The sequence below is a fragment of the Misgurnus anguillicaudatus genome, chromosome 19, assembly GCF_027580225.2.
Source record: "Misgurnus anguillicaudatus chromosome 19, ASM2758022v2, whole genome shotgun sequence".
Classification (NCBI taxonomy): Eukaryota; Metazoa; Chordata; class Actinopteri; order Cypriniformes; family Cobitidae; genus Misgurnus; species Misgurnus anguillicaudatus.
The window spans coordinates 15103882-15124576 of NC_073355.2; the positions used below are offsets into that span (position 1 = coordinate 15103882).

General features: G+C 38.1%; 1 protein-coding gene across 3 annotated transcripts in view; it reads right to left on the reverse strand.

Moving 5' to 3' along the window:
• The window catches only part of dock6 (dedicator of cytokinesis 6), a 65678-nt gene that overhangs the window by 15354 nt on the left and 29629 nt on the right, over positions 1-20695 (reverse strand). Inside the window, exons 18-29 of one of the 3 annotated variants that reach the window (XM_073857006.1) lie at positions 19563-19664; positions 17579-17665; positions 14643-14874; positions 14112-14276; positions 13479-13648; positions 12675-12776; positions 9582-9668; positions 6702-6797; positions 6252-6392; positions 5965-6078; positions 5652-5822; positions 2105-2244 (exon numbers count right to left, since the gene is read on the reverse strand). In XM_073857006.1, coding sequence (XP_073713107.1) covers positions 2105-2244; positions 5652-5822; positions 5965-6078; positions 6252-6392; positions 6702-6797; positions 9582-9668; positions 12675-12776; positions 13479-13648; positions 14112-14276; positions 14643-14874; positions 17579-17665; positions 19563-19664 — 1607 coding nt within the window. The remainder of the gene's footprint in view (positions 1-2104; positions 2245-5651; positions 5823-5964; positions 6079-6251; positions 6393-6701; positions 6798-9581; positions 9669-12674; positions 12777-13478; positions 13649-14111; positions 14277-14642; positions 14875-17578; positions 17666-19562; positions 19665-20695) is intronic. The other 2 variants (XM_073857008.1, XM_073857007.1) reach the window with 2 other exon arrangements.

The following is a 20695-nucleotide window of genomic DNA, read 5'->3' on the forward strand; positions in this document are numbered from 1 at the left end:
GGCTAGACACTTGCTTATCCAGAATCAGGCGCAAGCTCAGACAAAGATACTTTTTGACCAGCAGATGGTGGAGCTTCATGTTACGTCCATCATCAGAAGAGTGCATTTGAGGCAGTAGGTGCATCAAAACAGTATAAACCAAATTCAGTACATACCTTATGAAGCATAGGCTACTATGTACATGCAGATGAGCAGATGAGGACAGAATATAAACGTAACAAGTTTTGATACCTTTAATACTTTTGTTAAATGTTTGCAAAACCCACAGGAGGACAAAAAGATTATTAATAGCAGAGGTGTCAAGTAATGAAGTACAAATACTTTGTTACCTTACTCAAGTAGATATTTTGGGTATCTATACTTTACTGGAGTAATTATTTTTCAGACGACTTTTTACTTCTACTCCTTACATTTTCACGCAATTATCTGTACTTTTTTTACTCATTGCATTTTAAAAAGCGCCTCGCCACTTCTATTACATTTCGGCTTGCCATCGTTAAAAAAAAACCTATCTTGATAAATCCGTCATCCGGATGAATGGGATTGTGGTTGGATGAGATGCTGACTTTCAATTTACTTACAAGAAAGACATTAAGTCAATCTCCAAAATTATTTAACACAATTTATACTGAAATGTAAGATCAGCTTTGTCACATTAGATTAAGCTAAAGTCGACTAGCTACACAAGTACAGATGCAGAAATATAGGCTATAATATATAACTGCATATTTGTATAATTAAAGTTTGTTTTGGTGTCAAAATAAAATTATAAATGATAACAATAGCTTTTTAATAAAGTTCTATTCTCACACATACTATAGTTGTGTGTGATTTTGTTTTTTGTTTTTTTAACTAAAGAGGGCACCACTGTAAAAGTCTGCTTGGGGCCCCCATTTGGCCAGCAGCGGCCCTGCTCTGAAGTTAGACTTTTAGCACCATTACAATACTTATAGGCAACTAGTCATCATTATCTTCCTCTCCATGGAACATACGTTAATGCTCAGTAGTACACATATGGTTCTTTAATGCAGGGGTTATCAAACCTTTTTTGGGCCCCCCTTGTGTATGGTGCATTCCTTCGCACCCCCCAAAGAAAATATATAACATAAAACAATCTAAAACGTTTACATTTTAATTAAACAAAATATATTACATGATACAATGTAATGCTGTTTCTTAGTAGCCTTATTTCTGAGGTTTAATTACATAGAATTTATGATAAATTAATGTATTTTATTAAATATTATAAAACTGGGGCCCCTGGCACCATCTCATGGCCCCCAGTTTGAGAAGAACTGCTTAAATGTATTTGTTTACATTATACTAAAATGCGTTCAACGGGCATATACCGTATGCGGTTGAAACAGATAGCCTAGTGCAGGGGTAAGCAACGTCAGCCGATGTCCTGCAGAGTTCAGCTCCAACCCTTATAAAACCTTGGCTATATAAGGGTTGGAGCTAAAATCTGCAGGACATCGGCACTCCAGGACTGATGTTTCTTACCCCTGGCCTAGTGCATCCCAATTTTTTTACATTTACATTTTAATATAACACTACAGTTATGGCATTTAGAAAAGTTTTTTTAAGAAGATAGGGTAGTGCACAATAGGACCCTGTGGCGCAGCCTAGGCTTTTTCCTAATGACATTTTTTCCTTACATTACTTTTATACTTTAAGTAGTTTTAACACCAGTACTTTTACACTTTTACTTGAGTAAAAAGCTTGCGTTGAAACTTCAACTTCTACAAAAGTCTTTTTAAACTCTAGTCTCTATACTTAAACTTGAGTAATAGATATGAATACTTTTGACACCACTGATTAATAGAAATGATTTATGCAAAAAAGAAAAATGACCAAAAAAGGAGATGCAAGGTTTCTGTTGGACAGGAACGATTATGTTGGATGAGCAAAGTTTAATTCCCAGGGAAAACACACAAATAAAATGCACTTAAAGTGACTTAAGATTAAACTGTCTGCATAAATCCATCAATATTTTATATAAAATTCATTTATTAGCTTGAACTGATTGTTAACCAGATATCTGTAAAAGGCAAAAATGACTATGATACAACTATCACTAGTTAATGTGTTGTGTGATGCTCACCCCTCTCCATCGGGTTCGAGGATGAGAGACAGTTCAGAGAGCAGTAGACCAGAAAGAAAGTGCTGCTGGCGAAAGGGTACAGACAGTTCAAACATGCTGACCACTCCCTGATCCTGAACGTGACTGGAGAAAGCTGAACTCTAAAGGAGAAAGAGAAAACCTGATTTAGCACAAAGTACATATGATTTACAACTGAAAGTGTAAGTTTGATTAATCATGTTTATCTGGCTGCCAGAAAGCAGCAAAACGCATCTATCATGACAGAGTTTAAACTCCTGCGTGACTGTAGGAAACACTTTACACTGTGCAATTACAAACACAGCAGGAAAACCTCAACCACTAACACTTTATTTCTGAGGACTGAGGTCAGCACTTATAAACATTTACAAATTGTTTCTCAAGAGAACATGTCATTCCAGCTCTTAAAAGAGAAAAAGTAAATAAATAAATGAATTTGAAGCAAAAATATTTGATGACATATGATAAAAGTTAAACTATATGTTTGTTAGAGAAAATTATTTGTATTTAGAGCTTATTTAGCCATCTAAACTAGAGATGAAACGGTATGAAAATTTTACATCACGGTTATAGTGACCAAAATCCCCACGATTATCAATATTATCATGGTTTTGTGAACAACTTCTAGAATTGTAAAAAGTACTGATGCAAACCCAATTTAAATGTGATTTTACATGTAAGTGCACTTTTGTTTGCATAGCATCAAATAAGTAACATTAATCATGGCACATCTGGGGTGGTGAGATAAATGTTCATCAAGTTCAGATAAAACACAAGATTTTCATATAAATACAGGACAAATCAGGACAAGTCATCTGTCTGCGTATGCTGTGAGAAATCAGGTGTACTTTAGGACCCAGGAGTAAAGCTGCATGACATCTGCACTCACAACAATCGCGGAAGAAACAAAGAGAGTAGAAATTAGCTTTAAAATCACATCATTTAATGGAAAATGAAAAGAAAAGATGGATCTGTCTAAATAAATATTAAGTTAACATGTGTCAGTACAACTAGATTTCCCTAAATGTAAAAAAATGTTGGATTTAAATTCAGTCAGTAAAGCACTGTCATCACAAATACATGGAAGCAGACGTGAATGAATGTGTTTGTCTTACATTATTGCTTAAATTGGTTGATGCCATTGGTTTTCGAGCAGTGGTTAAACGTAAATAGACAAGGTTGGTTAAAAAAGTGGTTAAAACAAAGACAAGGTAATACTAACTGTTGCACGTTTTTATTGCTGTTAACCTTTAAACCGGTAATCATTACTCTAATAGAAACATTGCATTGCATCAAATAGAAATTTGGTAATTGTCATTTTGGAGTTAACTATTTCTTAAAAAAAAGTTTACTAACATTGTAAGTGCATTAATGAAACTATGCACTTTTAACTCATTCACTGCCAGCCTAAAGTTGCCCGCCAGCATTTTTTGTGATTTTCACAAGTTTCACAAAATGCCTTTCAGGAACATTTTCTTCTATAAATATATAAACATACAAATTAAGTGTTTGGTTCCAAAACGCGATAAACGGCATTTAAAAAAAATTGGTTACCGTCAAAATCAGTATTGTATCTGGTCAGTATTAAAAAGCCGCATTATTCTTTCATATTTTCTCCCTTTTATCCCCAAAACGCAATAAAACGGTAGTTCTCCTTCTTTGCAGAATGCAATAAATCCGCTTAACCAATAACGGCGCACTATTTCACGCATTGTAAACAACAATGGCGGTACTTTAAATACACACGGAATCCTAGTTTTCATCTACATTGTACTTCGTGATCAACAAACAAACAAAAACAAAATAATACTTTTGATGGCACTGATAAACCTGTGGGGGGAAGAAACGTAAGCCATCAAAATCGAAACATTTATGCGAGCTGGCGGATGAAAAAAGTTGCTTGTTTTCACACGACAGCATCAAGCTTCTGTCATGCTAACACATTGACCACAGCGGATCTTATGAAAAACTTTACATTATTTTAATAGAAGTCAATGAAAATCGAGCAGGATCAAAACATTTTACAGCTGATCGCTGTCAAATAAGTTCAGCGACGATGTCCCAAGGATGACAGCAGCAATAACAGTGTTCTTAATATGACAAAGTAAGTGTTTTCATTAATGCCATTAATGTTTATTTTTTTTTATCAGTGTATACCACTAGTCAACTCTTGGCGCTTTTTGATTGCATTGTACCCCATGGTTTAGTTTAGTTTGGGTCGGGTCAGCTCACCTCACTTTGGCTTGGTTATCTTTTCCATCGAGTTTAGTATCACTTCGTAGTGGGAGGGATTATAGGTGTGTCGTTATATTTGCGCTGCATACGGCTGTGACATCATACAAATGAGCGTCGTTGTACATTCCCATACATTTATTTATTTCTCAGTCCGCCACAAAATTAAAATTGGCCACCACAAATAGATTTATCACTAACGTTACCTCTGTCTCACATGACAGTTTCTGTTCAAACACCGCGGCGTCAGTCGACGGCGCTCCGCTGAGCCTCATTGAAGTTGCATTTAAGCATATAATGCTGAAGTGCTCGATGTGAATGTTTCGCCAACAAACTGCAAGTTTGGAAAAAACTGTTATGGTGTTCCTGATTCTCAACCTGTGGATGTTTTTCATCGCTAAAAGGGATTTTGGGAACTTATAGCAGAGCACAGATGACAACATGTTTGCTCGAGACAGCTCAAGCTAGCACAGGTAAAGCTAATCTACATTATTAGCGATGACGCTGTATGATGGCGCGATTTTCTCAGACCAATCAGTGATCTACAGTGTTTTTGCGTCACGTTTGGTATCAGCTCGGGTCACTTGGAACCCCAACCGAGGTGGAACGAAAAAAAGTATTGGGTACTACGTACCACGTGCACCCAATGGAAAAGCTCCCAAAAGTAAGCTGACCCGACCCAAACTAAACCAAGCCGTGGGGTACTATGCAATGGAAAAGCGCCATCTATGAACATAACAAAGATGAATGCACATTTATATATTGATTCAATAGATTTATAGCATTTTGAAAAAAAAACTTATAATAAATCTTTAGAAAAATAAAATTATGAATTTGAATTTTTAATGTTATTATAACCTAAAGATATGAATGTTTGTAAAAGAAAATAGTGGTTTTCATCTTGTCACTTTCTTGGTATAGAAAACACATTTGTACCCAAATTTACCCAAACGCATTTTATTGCGTTTTGGAACCAAACTCTTCAAATAAATCAAATGACAGAACAGACCATCTGCTTTCAAATAAACAAATAAAAAATGGGAAAAAACGTTGCATTGCTATCTTAATTTGTTCTCTTTTTATAACCTCTTAAATATGGGTAGGTTTCTTCAAAAATACCAAATTTTGAGCAAAAAGCTAAAATAATTGATCAGATTATCAAAACATAATTAATAGTGGAATTACAAATTACAATAAAAACTTGTCAGGAGAGCAGGGAAATGTTTTCTCTTAATTGATGAGATAACTTGTCAATGGCGGGTAAAGAGTTAATGAATGACTGTGTCTGTGGTTGTACCTGAGAGGTGGTGGAGGATGTGGAGGGTGAAGGGGAGGCGGGAGGACTGAGTGTGGCACAGGGCAGATTGAGGGTGACGTAGTGCTCATGACTGCAGACGATACGTATGAAGTCCATCCTCAGTGCTGTTAGAGAGCTTGGGTTCTGAGCTGTGTGCAGTTTGTTATTAATCTGAAGACACAACACACAGTCATAAGAAAGTAAAACATTAATTTGATGCGCTGGGGTAAATTTACTAGCCCCATTGGTACAGCATTGGGTAAAATGCATGCAATACAAAAACACGTGCAAGTAGCTATATTTGTGTATGAACCTGTTTATAATAAGAGCGGATGAGGTTGAAAACAAAGCCTCGGTCTACAAGGGAGAGCAGGTCATTGAGGAAAAATGCCAGACTGCTGTTTAACCTTTCCACTAGCTCGACATCCTGAAAGACAAAGACACGGAGCCAAACACAGATAAGCATGTATCCTGTCGACTTAAATAACAGCTCAAGTAAACAGTCATAAAACGAAGCAGAAGCCACCATCTTATCTGCTGCATGTGTTCGTGACGATCTATGTTCCTCCAGCAGTAAAATCACAGATCTGCCTGTCTTACCTTGTGATATCTGCTGGCTATGTCTGCGCTGATGGCACACACTAGGGCGGCGATGTCATCCACAAAGCGGTCTGGAAAGCGCTGTCGTCGGGGCAAGTCCAGACGTGAGGACAGGAAGAGATGATGGGCCATGCTCTTGACCTGTTAGCACATACAGAAGAATAAGTGATATCAACATCTGAGTGCTTCAAAAACATCATACAAAACACCTGTTCAATCTTTAATATTGGCTGAGTAAGGTCATGTCAAAGATTTAAATCAATGTGATATTAATAGAAGAGATCAATAGTCAAGCTTAAACTTTAATGCTCCTAATATCATCATTAGATTATTACACGTTAGCCTGGATTTCACAAGCATGATCACGTGAGAATTTGATCTATGATATAAAATTAGACTGGACTACTGCTTTATATTGTCGCTGTACATAATGTGTAGATATGAACTGACCATGAGTTGAAAGAAGAACCAGGCCTGCTGCAGAGAGGCTTCCCTGACGCTGCTGGTGCTCACCACCCACTGAAGAGCCAGTTCTTCATGAAGCAACTGAACACACAAAGCATTATCAAAAAACAGATAACAGTTACATGCACACAGTTCTTCATGAACCACTTGCACACACAGGGCATTATCAAAACATACGGACACACACACACACTCAGTCTGGAGATTTAGTATTTATCAGGCACTAGGGGTGTGACGAGATCAGTGTCAGCAGATTAAACCCTCACTCGGAGTTTACATGATTTAGGGGTGGTTTCCCGAACAGGGATTATCTTAAACCTGCACTAGGCCTGAAATATAACTAGTTTTAACAAACATGGCTTACTAAAAACATTACTTTTGAGGCAAAACTAAGGGCACTGATTTTAAGATATACCAGTGCAGGTTGTTTTAAGTTTATTACATTTAGTACATTTATTTTAGTCTAATCCCTGTCCAGGAAACAACCCTAATATGACTGCATGTTCAAGAACAACAATGGTTGTATCATTTCTATTGTAAAAATGTGGACCAATATTCAAGATTTAAATGTATTTAAATGTTGTTTGGCTAAAAGTAAGCGTTTTCTCATTTTAACGTGAAAGTAAAAATAACATGCATCCGCTAGCGCCCTCTGCAGGCATTTTTTATAATACATAATGCTTGTTTTTATTACATAGGCTACATATTAAAGGGGTGGGGGGGTTCAACGGTATTTCATGCATTCTGACTTATTAACACAGTTATAGAGTTGTTTCCTCATGCTAAACATAGTAAAAGTGTCAAAAAAGCAGTTGGACGTATTAGGGGCTAATCACACCAAACACACTTTAAATGCTTGGAAACGCATATTAGCAGAAACTTTAACAAGAGGGCGTTTGCTTTGACCTTGTTTGAGGGTGAGAGGTCCACAAACACGCATGAGAGAGTAAACGAGTGGAGTCCGGTTCTTCAAAGCAACTGTAAACTTCCCTCACCACAACGTAAGGCCCGCCTCTCCCCTCATTCGATTGGACAATGAAAAGATGCAAATGACGCAGGCTGCTTTCCGCACTCAGCGTTCCTTCAAAAGCGCGTGCTGTGGCTGGCGGCAAAAAACGCAAGGCGCTCGGCGCACATAAACAGCACGCAAACCCTCACTGCCCATAGAATATCATTCAAAAAAGCCGCCTGCAACTGCCATAAACGCTTTTGGTGTGATCAGCCCCTTACAGAGTATTTCTGTGCCAAATGCACTTCGCCAGGGTTCGTACAAGTTTTGAAAAGTTTTTTCGAATACGGGTCCAGTATCATTTATTTTTATGGGCACTTCGCCACACGTCATTCAGCGGGAAAGCGAGAACTGAGGACGCTAGAAGTCACAGGCATTACTTCACACGACAGCTTTGATTTATATCAAGACTTAACAATGGCATTAAATATGTTTTTGGAGGTAAGGAGAAGTAAGCCAACATTATGGAAACAATGGATATAGTTTGTTTATCTGGGTTGCAGCAGAGTTCTGCGTGTGTGTTTGATTACCGCTGGATTTCGTTACCGCTGGAAGTCCCAACCAGGTCATGAGTTGCATGCGGTAAGTAAGACTTCTGTGTAATGTTGGAGATCGTTGTGTAAGAGCACATAATATAAACGACATGAACATGTAGTGAATCATAAGGCGCTCTAAGCAAATTCACACGTTTTAGGCCATAAAACATTTTTTTGTTTCATAAAGTAAACATCTCAAAAGGTCTGTGCCCCTCAAAAGGTCTGTGCACGGCCCTGACTGAAACAAAAACAAAGTGGTCAAACCTACCACCACGAAACATAAAGTGTTCGATTTGTGAGTGGGGGTTGGGTGCGTTCATGACTCTTTCAGAAAGCACGGAAGGGAGGGGGAGGAGTTAGCTATGCTCCGTTTTGTTTGACAACACTTCGAACGTCAACAAGAAGTGACTTCACACAGATTCGCTTAGAACGCCTTTAATGTAATGTGTTAACTTGTTTTTGATACCTTATTTAAACAAATTATTATTGCATCGTAATTATTATGTAATTTTAAAGGTTATTATTCACTTGGGTCCATTTTTAACAAAAAATATCAAATTACTCCATTATCAATTTGCAAAATAACGGTTAGGAACAGTTCTAGATTAGTTAAGCATTTCAAAACAATGTGATTTGAGTTTCCCATTTATATATTTTATCATTGAGGATTTCTTAAAGTGCAAAACTCTCATCTCATCTTGTCTTGTTTATGTGAACCTTATCTCGTGTCTCGTCTCGTCACACCCCTACCAGGCACCTTGGCTTCTAATGGGTTTTCAAAATAGGATTTTTGATTTATAAATGCGGTCTGAAGTTAACAGCACTTCACATTTTATTTTGTGACATAAATCACACACTCATACCCCAAAATGTGAATTTTAAAACTAAAAAAGAAATTCCCTCAATTTATGTCCCCACACAGGAGAATTGCAGTCCTTAAGTTGCTAACAAATTGCAATCTAGGGACTAAAACCATTCATCATCTGAGACAACACAAAATGCTCCCTGTAGAGCATTTTGTCCGTTTAGGGCTACTGTAGAAACATGGCGGCACAAAATGGCTACTTCCATATAAGGGGACCCGTGATGTATGTAGATAAAAATGGCTTATTCTAAGTTAATACAAAAAATACAGATGGGTGAAAATACTGTCAAGCAATGTTAACCACAGACCTTAATTGAAAACACTATTTTCAAAAACCATCAGAATGGGTAAACTAGCTTTCAAGATTGAAAATTATAACAATATATGTGTGGATGAATGAATGAATAACTAATTAAAAAAAAGAGGTGAGTGAATGAGTGAGTATGAGGCTCTACCTTCTTGGCTATATGCCTGGAGGGTGGGCAGATAATGGAGGAGGTCTCGATGAAGGCAGACATGCGGTTACAGCCACGCTCACTGGCCTACAGACCAGTGGGTGAACACATAAGAATGATGATAAGGATGATGAAAGATGAATAGGTAAGAAAGGAAGATGAGAAAAAAGATAAAAGAATGTCTGCTGGATTCACAAACCCAGGTCCTGAAATCAGCTACACTAGGAACACACTCAAAATAACAGAACATTCTCCATACAGTAAATTATGTATAAATGTAAAGAATTAAGTAATGCAAAGTGTAATAATCAACGATATTATGCTTTTATTATAAAAAACAACAACTGGCTTTGACTTTGTAATACTTTAGTGCATTTAGTACAACTGAATCTATTTATGCAACCTGGGTTTTATTTTCCATTATTGTGAGAGACATGAAGCATAGTTGCTATCTACATTTCTGGTCAGCAGAAGGAGAGAGAGAGAGAGGGGTGAGGTGAGGTTGAAGAGGTAAATGATGCAAAGACACACGAAACCTTCCACACCAACATTCACATAAACACACATAAATCACCCGAAGACGGGCAAGCAATGCTGATGAGATCAATTTCACTGAAGGCAATGTCATAGAGTATATAATATTAGGGTGCAGGGCTGGGACATTAGGATGTATTAGAATGTTGATAAGAGATGATGAGATGTTTTGATAAATGATGGTAAGCACATAGTTGACAGTACCCATTGACTGTTCTAGTAGGAAAAACAAATTCTATGCAAATCAGTGGGTATCATCACTTGTGTGTTTACCATCATTTATCAAAATATCTTCTTTTTGGTTTAACATAATTAAGAGACAGGTTTAGAACCACATGACAGTGAGTAAATGATGACAGAATTTACATTTTTGGGTGAACTATCAAGAAAATGGGTAAAAAACAATGCGTAGGCTACTGGTAGGGGTGAATTTATTGGAAGTATTGTGTAACATTTGGCTAAAACAGTAATGGGTCATTTTGGATGTATGGTTTGAGATGGGTCAGAGGGACTTTAGGGTATTGGGTTTAAGAAATCAAGGACAAGATTTCAGGTGAAAGGTCTGAGACACCAGGGAGGAGCATTAGGGTTGTAGGGTTTTAGATATTAAAAAATTAGCATTAGGGAGTAAGCTTTAAGACAGTGTGGGGGAATTAGGGTTGTAGGGTTTCAGATAGTAAACAATTTGCATTAGGGAGTAAGCTTTAAGACAGTTTGGGGGCATTAGGGTTGTAGGGTTTGAGACAGTAGGGAGGGGCATTGGGGTTGTAGGGTTTAAGACAGTAGGCAGGAGCATTATGGAGTAAGGTTTGAGACCGTAGGGAGGGGCATTAGAGGAGTAGGGTTTGAGACAGTGGAAAGGGGCATTAGGGTTGTGGGGTTTCAGACAGTGGGAAGGGGCATTAGGGTTGTGGGGTTTGAGACAGTGGAAAGGGGCATTATGGTTGTTTGGTGTTAGACAGTAGGAAGGGGTATTAGGGTTGTGGAGTTTGAGACAGTATGGAAGGGAATTAGAGTTGTAGGGTGTGAGACAGAAGGCAGGAGCATTAGGGAGTAAGGTTTGAGATAGTGGGAAGGGGGATGAGGGTTATGGGGTTTGAGACAGTAGACAGGAGCATTAAAGAGTATGGCTTGAGACAGTAGGGGGGAATTAGGGTTGTAGAGTGTGTGACAGTAGACAGGAGCATCCAAGTGTATGGTTTGTGACAGTAGTGAGGGGCATTAGGGTTGTAGAGTGTGGGACAGTAGGAAGGGGCATTATGGTTGTAGGGTTTGAGACAGTAGGGAGCAGCATTAGGGGGTAAGGTTAGAGGTGGGGCATTAAAGGTTAAGAAAGTAGGCAGGAGCATCAAAAAGTAAGGTTTGAGACAGTAGGGAGGGGCATTAGGGTTGTAAAGTTTGAGACAGTAGAAAGGGACATTAGGGTTGTAGGGTGTGAGACAGTAGGGAGGGACATTAGGGTTGTATGGTGTGAGACAGTAGGACGGGACATTATGGTTGTAGGGTTTGAGACAGTAGGGAGCAGCATTAGGGAGTATGGTCTTAGACAGTAGGAAGGGGAATTAGGTTTGAGACAGTAGGCAGGAGCATCAAGGAGTAAGGTTTGGGACAGTAGGAAGGGGGATTAAGGGAGGGGCATTAGGGTTGTAGGGTTTAAGACAGTAGGCAGAAGCATCAAAGAGTAAGTTTTGAGACAGTAGGGGGGATTAGGGTTGTAGGGTGTGAGACAGTAGGGAGCAGCATTAGGAAGTAAGATTTGAGACAGTAGGAAGGGACATTATGGTTGTAGGGTTTGAGACAGTAGGCAGGAGCATTATTAAGTAAGGTTTAAGACAATAGGGAGGGGCATTATGGTTGTAGGGTTTGAGACAGTAGGGAGCAGCATTAGAGAGTAAGGTTTGAGACAGTAGGGAGGGCATTAGGGTTTGAGACAGTAGGCAGGAGCATCAAAGAGTAAGGTTTGAGACAGTAGGGAGGGGCATTAGGGTTTGAGACAGTAGGCAGGAGCATCAAGGAGTAAGGTTTGAGACAGTAGGGAGGGGCATTAGGGTTGTAGGGTTTGAGACAGTAGGCAGAAGAATACATGAGTAAGGTTTGAGACAGTAGGAGGGGCATTAGAGTTGTAGGGTGTGAGACAGTAGGGAGCAGCATTAGGGAGTAAGGTTTGAGACAATATGGAGCAGCATTAGGGAGTAAGATTTGACAGAGTAGAAAGGGGCATTAGGGTTGTAGGGTTTGAGACAGTATGAAGGGGCATTAGGGTTTGAGACAGTAGGAAGGGGCATTATAGTTGTAAGGTTTGAGACAGTAGGAAGAGGTATTAGGGTTGAAGGGTTTAAAAATTAGGGAGGGGCATTATAGTTGTAAGGTTTGAGACAGTAGGGAACAGGATTAGCGAGTAAGATTTGAGACAGTAGAAAGGGGCATTAGGGTTGAAGGGTTTGAGACAGTAGGGAGGGGCATTAGGGTTGTAGGGTTTGAGACAGTATGGAGTGGCATTAGGGTTGTAGGGTCTGAGACAGTAGGGAGGGGCATTAGGGTGTAGGTTGTAATTAGCACCTGCTTGAGCTCACAGCTGGAGTTTGGGTTCCGACGAAGTACGGACCTGGAGCCCCCCGGAGCATAAGCAGAATTTACCCAGGAATGTGACCGGTCTATCCCCTGCTTATTCAATGACGATACAAACACACATCACAGCGCAACACAGGAACAGTTGATCATCCATAAATGGGTGTCACAGGAGGGGCAGGAAGTACAGGAACGGGGGAATTCATTCAGGGGAAAGAGGTGAGAGGTCAGAAACGCAGTCAAGGAGGAAGCGGGGACAGCAGAACCACAACAGAACATCATAGCACTATTAGCTGGTAAATAAATAATATTAAACACAGACAGACATAAACACATTAATCTCTGGTCCTGTTTACACATGGTAAAATATCTATTTAAGTTGATCAGCTAAAAAGTGGTCAGCCAGGAGCGAGACAGATCACAGAATACACCTAATATTTTCACCTCAAAACCTTTTAATGCCGGCCTCATTTAGAAATACCGGTTTGTTGGTAGAATCATATCAGAGGCACTTAAAGGGTTTCACATCTGATCTCTTCATATGCAGTTTAATGGTTAAAACTCTAAAAGATTTAAACCTCATTTAGAGCTATATTTGTGACTGTCCACTTTTAGTCAGACTGGCTTAAACAGATTTTGGTACCAGGTGTAATAAGGCCTCTGATTCTGAAGCTCCAGCAAACAGCACAGTAGGAAATTTCAAATGCAAGTCTTTGTAGCTGCCTATCAAGATACCAACACTGGACGGACCAATCCAACTTGAACAACCAATAAGATGATTAAGTCAGAGCCCACCTTGCTGCCGATAATTCTCTGCACCTCTTCATCGGGGGTGGCAGGGGTGGAGGCCAGATCAGGGTTGGAGTTACTGATGCTCTTGGAGCGGGACAGGAGCAGGGTGCTGGGTCTTCCTGTGGCCCTGGAGAGCGTTGCATAATGGATGGGGAGCTCGTATTGTGCAGCTCCTAATAAGGAATCAAGATAAGCAAACCACTGTTTGACCGTAAATAAACATCATGCATCAGGCTTAAGACCAAATGAAAGTGAGAGTGAACCAGAATCAGTTCCTTGTGTGATACGAATACTTGAGTAACATTTATAGTTTTGGTAATGATTCACAGACTCTCTAAGGTCAAGTGGGTATTTACTAGCCGTAAAAGGTAAAGCTTGAAATATTTGGGCCAGTAGCAACACCAAAGAACTATATGTTTGGGTCAACCAACGGGTTAGCTCAAACAACGGTGTGGGTTTAGGCTAGAATTACCCGTTTTAAAGAAATATAAGCTAGAAGTTGAACAAGAAAGCTAAAATCCTCTTTTCATTTATTCTGTAAACAGCTAACAAACTGTTGTAACAAATGATATGTGACATAACAATGAACACTGTTAGCCAAACAGAAAGTATCCATATGCTGTAAAGATCACTAACCTGCAGGGGGCGCCACAGGCTCGGTTGTGGGGAGGTGGAAGCAGTAGTGTATGTAGGAGGACAGCAGATTGTTATGGCCTTGGTGGTCCTGGTTCCCCTCCAGGTTCTTATGGATCTGGTTCACCAGCAGGGCCATGGCTTCAAAAGCAGCTCGGCCAAGATTTACTACATTTGTGAGGTGATAAAATGGATTAAAAGACAAAATCGTTAACACAATATATATTTACACAACTGTATTTAAATAAAAAAAATCCCCTAAAAGATCATATATGCAATTTGTTAACTTAGTAGTTAGCTGATTTTTCAGTGTCATCAAAAAATGTATGTGGTACATGTAACTGCACTCAGTGTCCAAAAATGGGGCTCCATTAACAATTTGTTCAGTTTGGATCTGTACACTATTTGCACTTTCCTGTAGCTTTTCTGAAACATCACACAATTACATAAAAGAACAAGATGTTGCAATATCATGTAAAATAAATGAAGAGAACAAATTGAAGAATTGTCTGAAGCTCGAATAGTGTTCCTCACCAATTTGTCCTGCTATGACAGGTGGGTGGACGATTAACAGTATAAGTTTGCTCATCAGCTGATGCAAAAAGCGCACACACGTGTCCAGCAGTGCCCCCTTCAGAGCAGCCATACTGGCCTTTAGCTCCGCCTCCACATTTGCCTCTGTGATTATAACGTCTTTCAGTCGAAAAGGGAATGAGTACTCCTCCAGAACATACACAAGAGTGAAGAACTTATCCAGATGAGGGTCCTACAAACACATTCAACATAAAAATGTTATTACTCTTTGATAATGAAACTTGTTTGGAGAATTTTAATATGACCTCATTTTTATATGACCTGTCATAGGGCAAGTTAACAACACATATTTCCACATCATTGTATCATTAGCCCCACCCTGTGCGTTCAGGCTGAGAAGCGTGTGAACCCGAAAGAGTAGTTGTTTGCAATTACGTTAAGATTTTAATAAGATTGCCATATCAGACAAACATTGCTGCTGCTGGCAGACAGTGAAAAACATGCATTTTTGCTAAGCTTCTGAAGGATCCTGATGTCAAAAAAGTAATGAATTGTTTATTTTAAACAATTGTCCTTGTCATATTAATGCTGCCTGACTTATCTGCCAACGGTTTTGGACAAAACAAGAAAGTAACGCATTTAATTTAAATACTACACTAGTCAACATTTCAAGTGGATCAAAACTTTTTAAAAAAATGTCATAAACATTCTAAACAATACCCGTTCTTGTCTTAGGACAACTTTAATGAACTTTTTTGATCCATGCAAAATGCTGACTTGTGCATTTTGCAACCCACAATGACCCATTAATTTGTGAGTTTTGAAATGCAACACGTAAGATGTAAGTGGGAGATCTAATAACACTATATATACACACATACACGTGTATGTGTGTTAGAAAGACATCGTCATAAGCCCGAGTATAGTTTATTTTTTACATGTACACGAATGTAAGTACACCGTCGAACACACAAGCCATACAACAATGCAATTAGATATTTCAGTAGAAATATTTTTTTTTTAATTTTTTTTTTCAATGAAGATGAATTTTCTTTATGGACAATATGACCTAAGAAAAAAAAATGTAGACAAAAAAAATCAAATCGAAGTAAATTTGTGCTTAAAACAAGCAAATAAATCTGCCAATGGGGTAAGAAAAAAATCTTAAAATAAGTTAACTTTTTTCTTAAACAATTAATTCAAGAAAGATTTTCTCACCCAATTGGCAGATTTTTTGCTTGTTTTAAGCACACATTCACTTAAATTGTATATTTTTTTGTCTAAAAACTAGATTTTTCTTATGTAATTTTGCTCATCAAGAAAATACATTTTGATCGAAGAATTTTTAGATATTTTGACTGAAAACATATACTATGAAAGTCATTTTTTTTGCAGTGAATGCAGTTTATTTACCTCGTACGTATACACAGAAAAAAAGCAAACGTAATTAAACTCCAAACATTACACTTTTAATTGAAAATATCTATCCCACACATGGAGGAGAAAATAAACAGGAAGAAAAATTTCAGTCATGAAGAAATTCTTATTTTAATAGACGGATACACAGAAAACAAAACAGTTCTTGAAAGCTCGTTGACAAACTTGCGGCTCTTCATAATCAATTACGAGATCATCAATGTGATCAACTCTGGCTGACATCTTATTCCGACCGTTATTCATCGACAGAGGCTTACGTAAATATTTAGATACAACATATAGTTACGTTTAAACTAAGTTTAATGGTGCAACGCAAAAACCATTTAAGTAACTAAAGCCCTATTCGGACGGGATTAGTTTTACAGGGGGACCTCTGAGAATCGTGCTTCTCAGAGGTCCTCTGTGTTTTTAATCCCGTCCGAATCGGCCATGTCTGTGTTTTCCCGCAATATCTTTTGAAAACGCGGTTCATTTCATGTTTTGGTCAACGTGATCTGCCGTAAGGTCTTACTAATGGGCGTATATTGTATTTCCTGAGTCCCATTCATTCAAATATGGATTTTTTTTGCATTCGGCAAAGTAAAATAATTAGCTGAATATCAAACACTGTTAAGACTGGCCACTGTAATATCATTAAAGTTATAAGAAACTCCGTTCAAAGTTGTTCAACTGCGGAATGGTAATGTTAATTAATAAAGATAATAAATTGTTATTAATCAATTATTTCTTCATTTCTTTGGGTTTATTATAAGCAGCCACTTATATAAAACATGTTGGCTAACGTTACGTTAATAGTATTTGTATATTCTATTTTGATTTGTTAAAATTTAATTAATAAATTACATGTTCTGTCATAATTTTACATTTAAAGCAAAATATTAAACATTACAAACACGCGTATCCAGAGCACGTGCTCTTCTGCAACGCTCAAATGCATGAAACAGACACTCCCATCTCTGGAATATCCTGCATCATTTTAATCATGTCCGAATCGGTACATAAAAATCACAGACGTCCTGGGGGACACGTTGAAACTCAAACGTTGTTTGGAAAACTAATCCTGTCCGAATAGTGCTTTAGTGCCCATTAACAACGTAGCCTAGTTTCGATGTAACTTACAACCGGCCCCAGATGACGAAATTTGCGACATGCACTTTGTGTGCGAATCCTCGCGTATGCGTGAAAAGTGAACTATACTTCTATCTTTAGTGTTGATAATTTGTGCTGTCAATCATTAAAGCAGGCGTTTACCACAACAAAAAAACTAATTCTTAAAAGGGAAACACACAAGGTGATTTTAGTCAAAGGATGAAAAAAGATTAGAAAATGGTCAAATGATTTTAACTTTAGTAATATTATAATTAATTAGTTATAATTATACCTTAGAGAACAAAAAACAAACAAAAAAACAATGATCCTTTAAGTTTATATTACCAACAAAAAACTGCAATGAATGAGAAAATATATGATGTACTGAAGATGTGGACAACAAACATTACCTGTGTGTGTACTGAAGATGCCGCGGACACCTCCACATTAAAAACTCCTTTGTGGTTGTCCACCCATTTCATTCCTGGTAGCTGAACCTGAAATAGATACAGACCATAGATGTCATCCCCACCCTGTCATGTCAATACATACAATACATTCGGATTATCCCAATACAAACATTCAGTAGTTGAAATAAATACAAAAAATGTCTAATTTTGAGATATGTTTTTATTTCTAATATTTTTCTTTTGCCTCTATTTAATCCTTAGGGTAAGATTGAAAATTTAATAATTTATTACTCCGTCACAACCCCTATATCCATCCTGTACCATCTGCATTCTATCCTGTACCGTTTGCATTCCTGTGCTCATTGACTATTTACAGATTCTCTATATTTTTCTTCTCCACCTGAGTTTTTGGGTTCAGGCCTTTAGGCCTAGATTCCATTTCTCAAGTGTGACTTACTTTCTTTCTTTATTCATTATACTATCAGGTAATATCTTACATACATTGGAAACAGTTAATTGTACTATGTATTATTTACCATTTCACACATTTGTAGTGTAACCATTTCAATTGTAACTAAGTCAGCAGGGTCCGAAATTAACTTTTTGGCTCACCTGCCACGGGGACTGGTAGATGAAAAAATCCACCAGCCAAACACATTTTTTACCAGCCAGAATAATAAACAGCCTTTTTTTGTCACATGTACATTAATGTAATTTGCTGTATTCATGGCAGGGCTCGCAAAATTTCAAAATCAATAGGGCATCTAACCACAATGTTTAATCTGCTATTCTTGTTGTTGTTTTGATGCTGTTGTTTTTTTAACAAACAAAAAGACTGTATTTCCATGTAAACCAACTTTTCCTGCTCATCCCCACACCAGATATACTCACCATTTAAAAGTGGTTTAGTGGGTCACAAAAGTTTGGATCATCCAGTTACAGATTGGATCATATTTTCGATCAGAAAAACAGGGGCTACTGTCGCTTTAAGAGTCACTCTCTTCACTGCCCGTACAATCTATACTTTAAAGCTTGCTGCGAGAGATTTAATTTTCTTATGTGAGGATAATGACTGACAGGACGAAGTTGGAGGATTGGCCCAACAAATCAATGACAAATCATGACGGATTGCTTCCTGTACTGCGTCTTTTCGCGCGAAAGTGAAAGTAAAACTTGAGCGCGGGCTCAAACGTAATTTAAATACCCAATGCCTGAATTTCATACACCATTATTACCCATCCAAATCTGTGAAAGAATGCATAAGCATTTAAATATATTTTTTCCTCCCTATAAGTCAAGATAGCCCGACGGGCAGGGCGGGGATGCATTTTGATAGCTAATATGCAGCAGATAGCTGCAGACCGCAAGTTACCTGCAGTACTAAACAGACCGTCTCTAGTGCGAGACTTGGAGCCTAGAGACGTTCTGTGGCTAGCTCACCTCGTTCCCAGATTAGTTACTGTGTCAAACACATTATATTGCATTAATATTTTGGTATGAAAATCACCCGCCAGTGTGGCGGGTAGCCTTTTGAATTTAGTCGCCAAACGAAAAATCTACCCGCATTTGGCGCTTGGCGGGTGTTAATTTCGGACCCTGTAAGTCAGTACCGTTATTAATCCTTTTCATTCATAAATCTGTTGTTTAGTTTTGATTTGATGGTAATACGCAAATGCTACTGTATTGCAATACAATATTCATACTCTAGCAATGCTCTCTGACATATAGTGTCCGAAACCCGGGAACGATTGCAGTTTTGTTCTCCTTCCGAAACCTGAGATCCCTTACATTAGTTTTTTTGGTAATGTATAATTACAAGGGGATAATAACACTTGATCATGATTTCATGTATTTAATTATTATAATTATCTTATATTTAAGTCTAGTCTCACATTATTAATTTTCACAATTAACTTTTCTCATTACAGCCTATGGTGCAGTTACTTTTGACTCATGAAAGCTATTATACAAAAAGATCACTTACATCAGGAGTGAGAACAGAGTAGCTGGGTGGAGGTTTCTCCACAGACACAGGCAGACTGAAGGTGCCGGTGCGGAGACGGCCATGCTGCATGAGAGGAATCCACTGCAAAGAGCAACATCAACCATTATTTACCTTAACCTGAAGCGCACATTTCAACAGCATGGCAGCGTGTACACGTGACCCTACAACTTTAAAGGAATCTTAAGTATCACAGCAGTGAATGTGAGTGTGGGGAAGATGATGCATGAAGAGGTTTCATGCTTTTCATGGTATGGGGGGTGGTCACACAGAGGTGTTTGTTTCATGGAGTGACCCGGTGCGCTTTTTAAGTACTATGGGAGGGTGACTGTCAGGAGAAGAAAGGGAAGTGAGAGGGTCTGTGGCCCTTTTTACATTAGAGAATTTGCGTTTAAAAACAGCATTTTAAAATGAAAACGATCCTCGTTTATACTGGCATTTTAAAAAGAATCTTCATCCACACTATACACGACCATAAATGCATGAAACATGACCAATCACGTAACTGGGTATGCGCATAAAAGTGTAAAATAACTTATTACTCTAACAATAGCTTACCTTTGCGCATTTATGCAGCCAAGGGGTGTGCGATATTGACAAAAATTCATACCTGGATCCTTTGCCGGCAACTACAACAAACACTATTTTTGAACCTATAAAAATGATGTTATATTGTTCTAGCTCCCCCTACAACATATTAATATGATTAATAGGTTAATGTTTATGTTATAAACCAAACAGAAAGGTCTTTATGATTTTAAAAGGAAGCATTCAAGTGAACAGTACTAAACAGTAGCGAACTTGAAGCAAAAATCAATTTCCGCAAATGGAAACTTCAATCAAACATAATAAGATGTGAAGTATAGCTTTAGCCTACAGAAATGGGGAGTTCCTCTTCAGCCATTTCACGCTGTTATATTTATAATAGTTCATTGTTCGCAGTTCATATTTATGATCTTATAGTCCATTTGAAAATTTTCGTACGAACTGACTGTATTCTTCAGAAAAACGTCCCTTACCTGTCGCTGTTCAGTGTGCAATTAATTAATAAAAATTAATATGACGTTAATTTTTAAAAGTGTGCGAGGTCCGTGCACGTCCTCCGCTAGCCACAC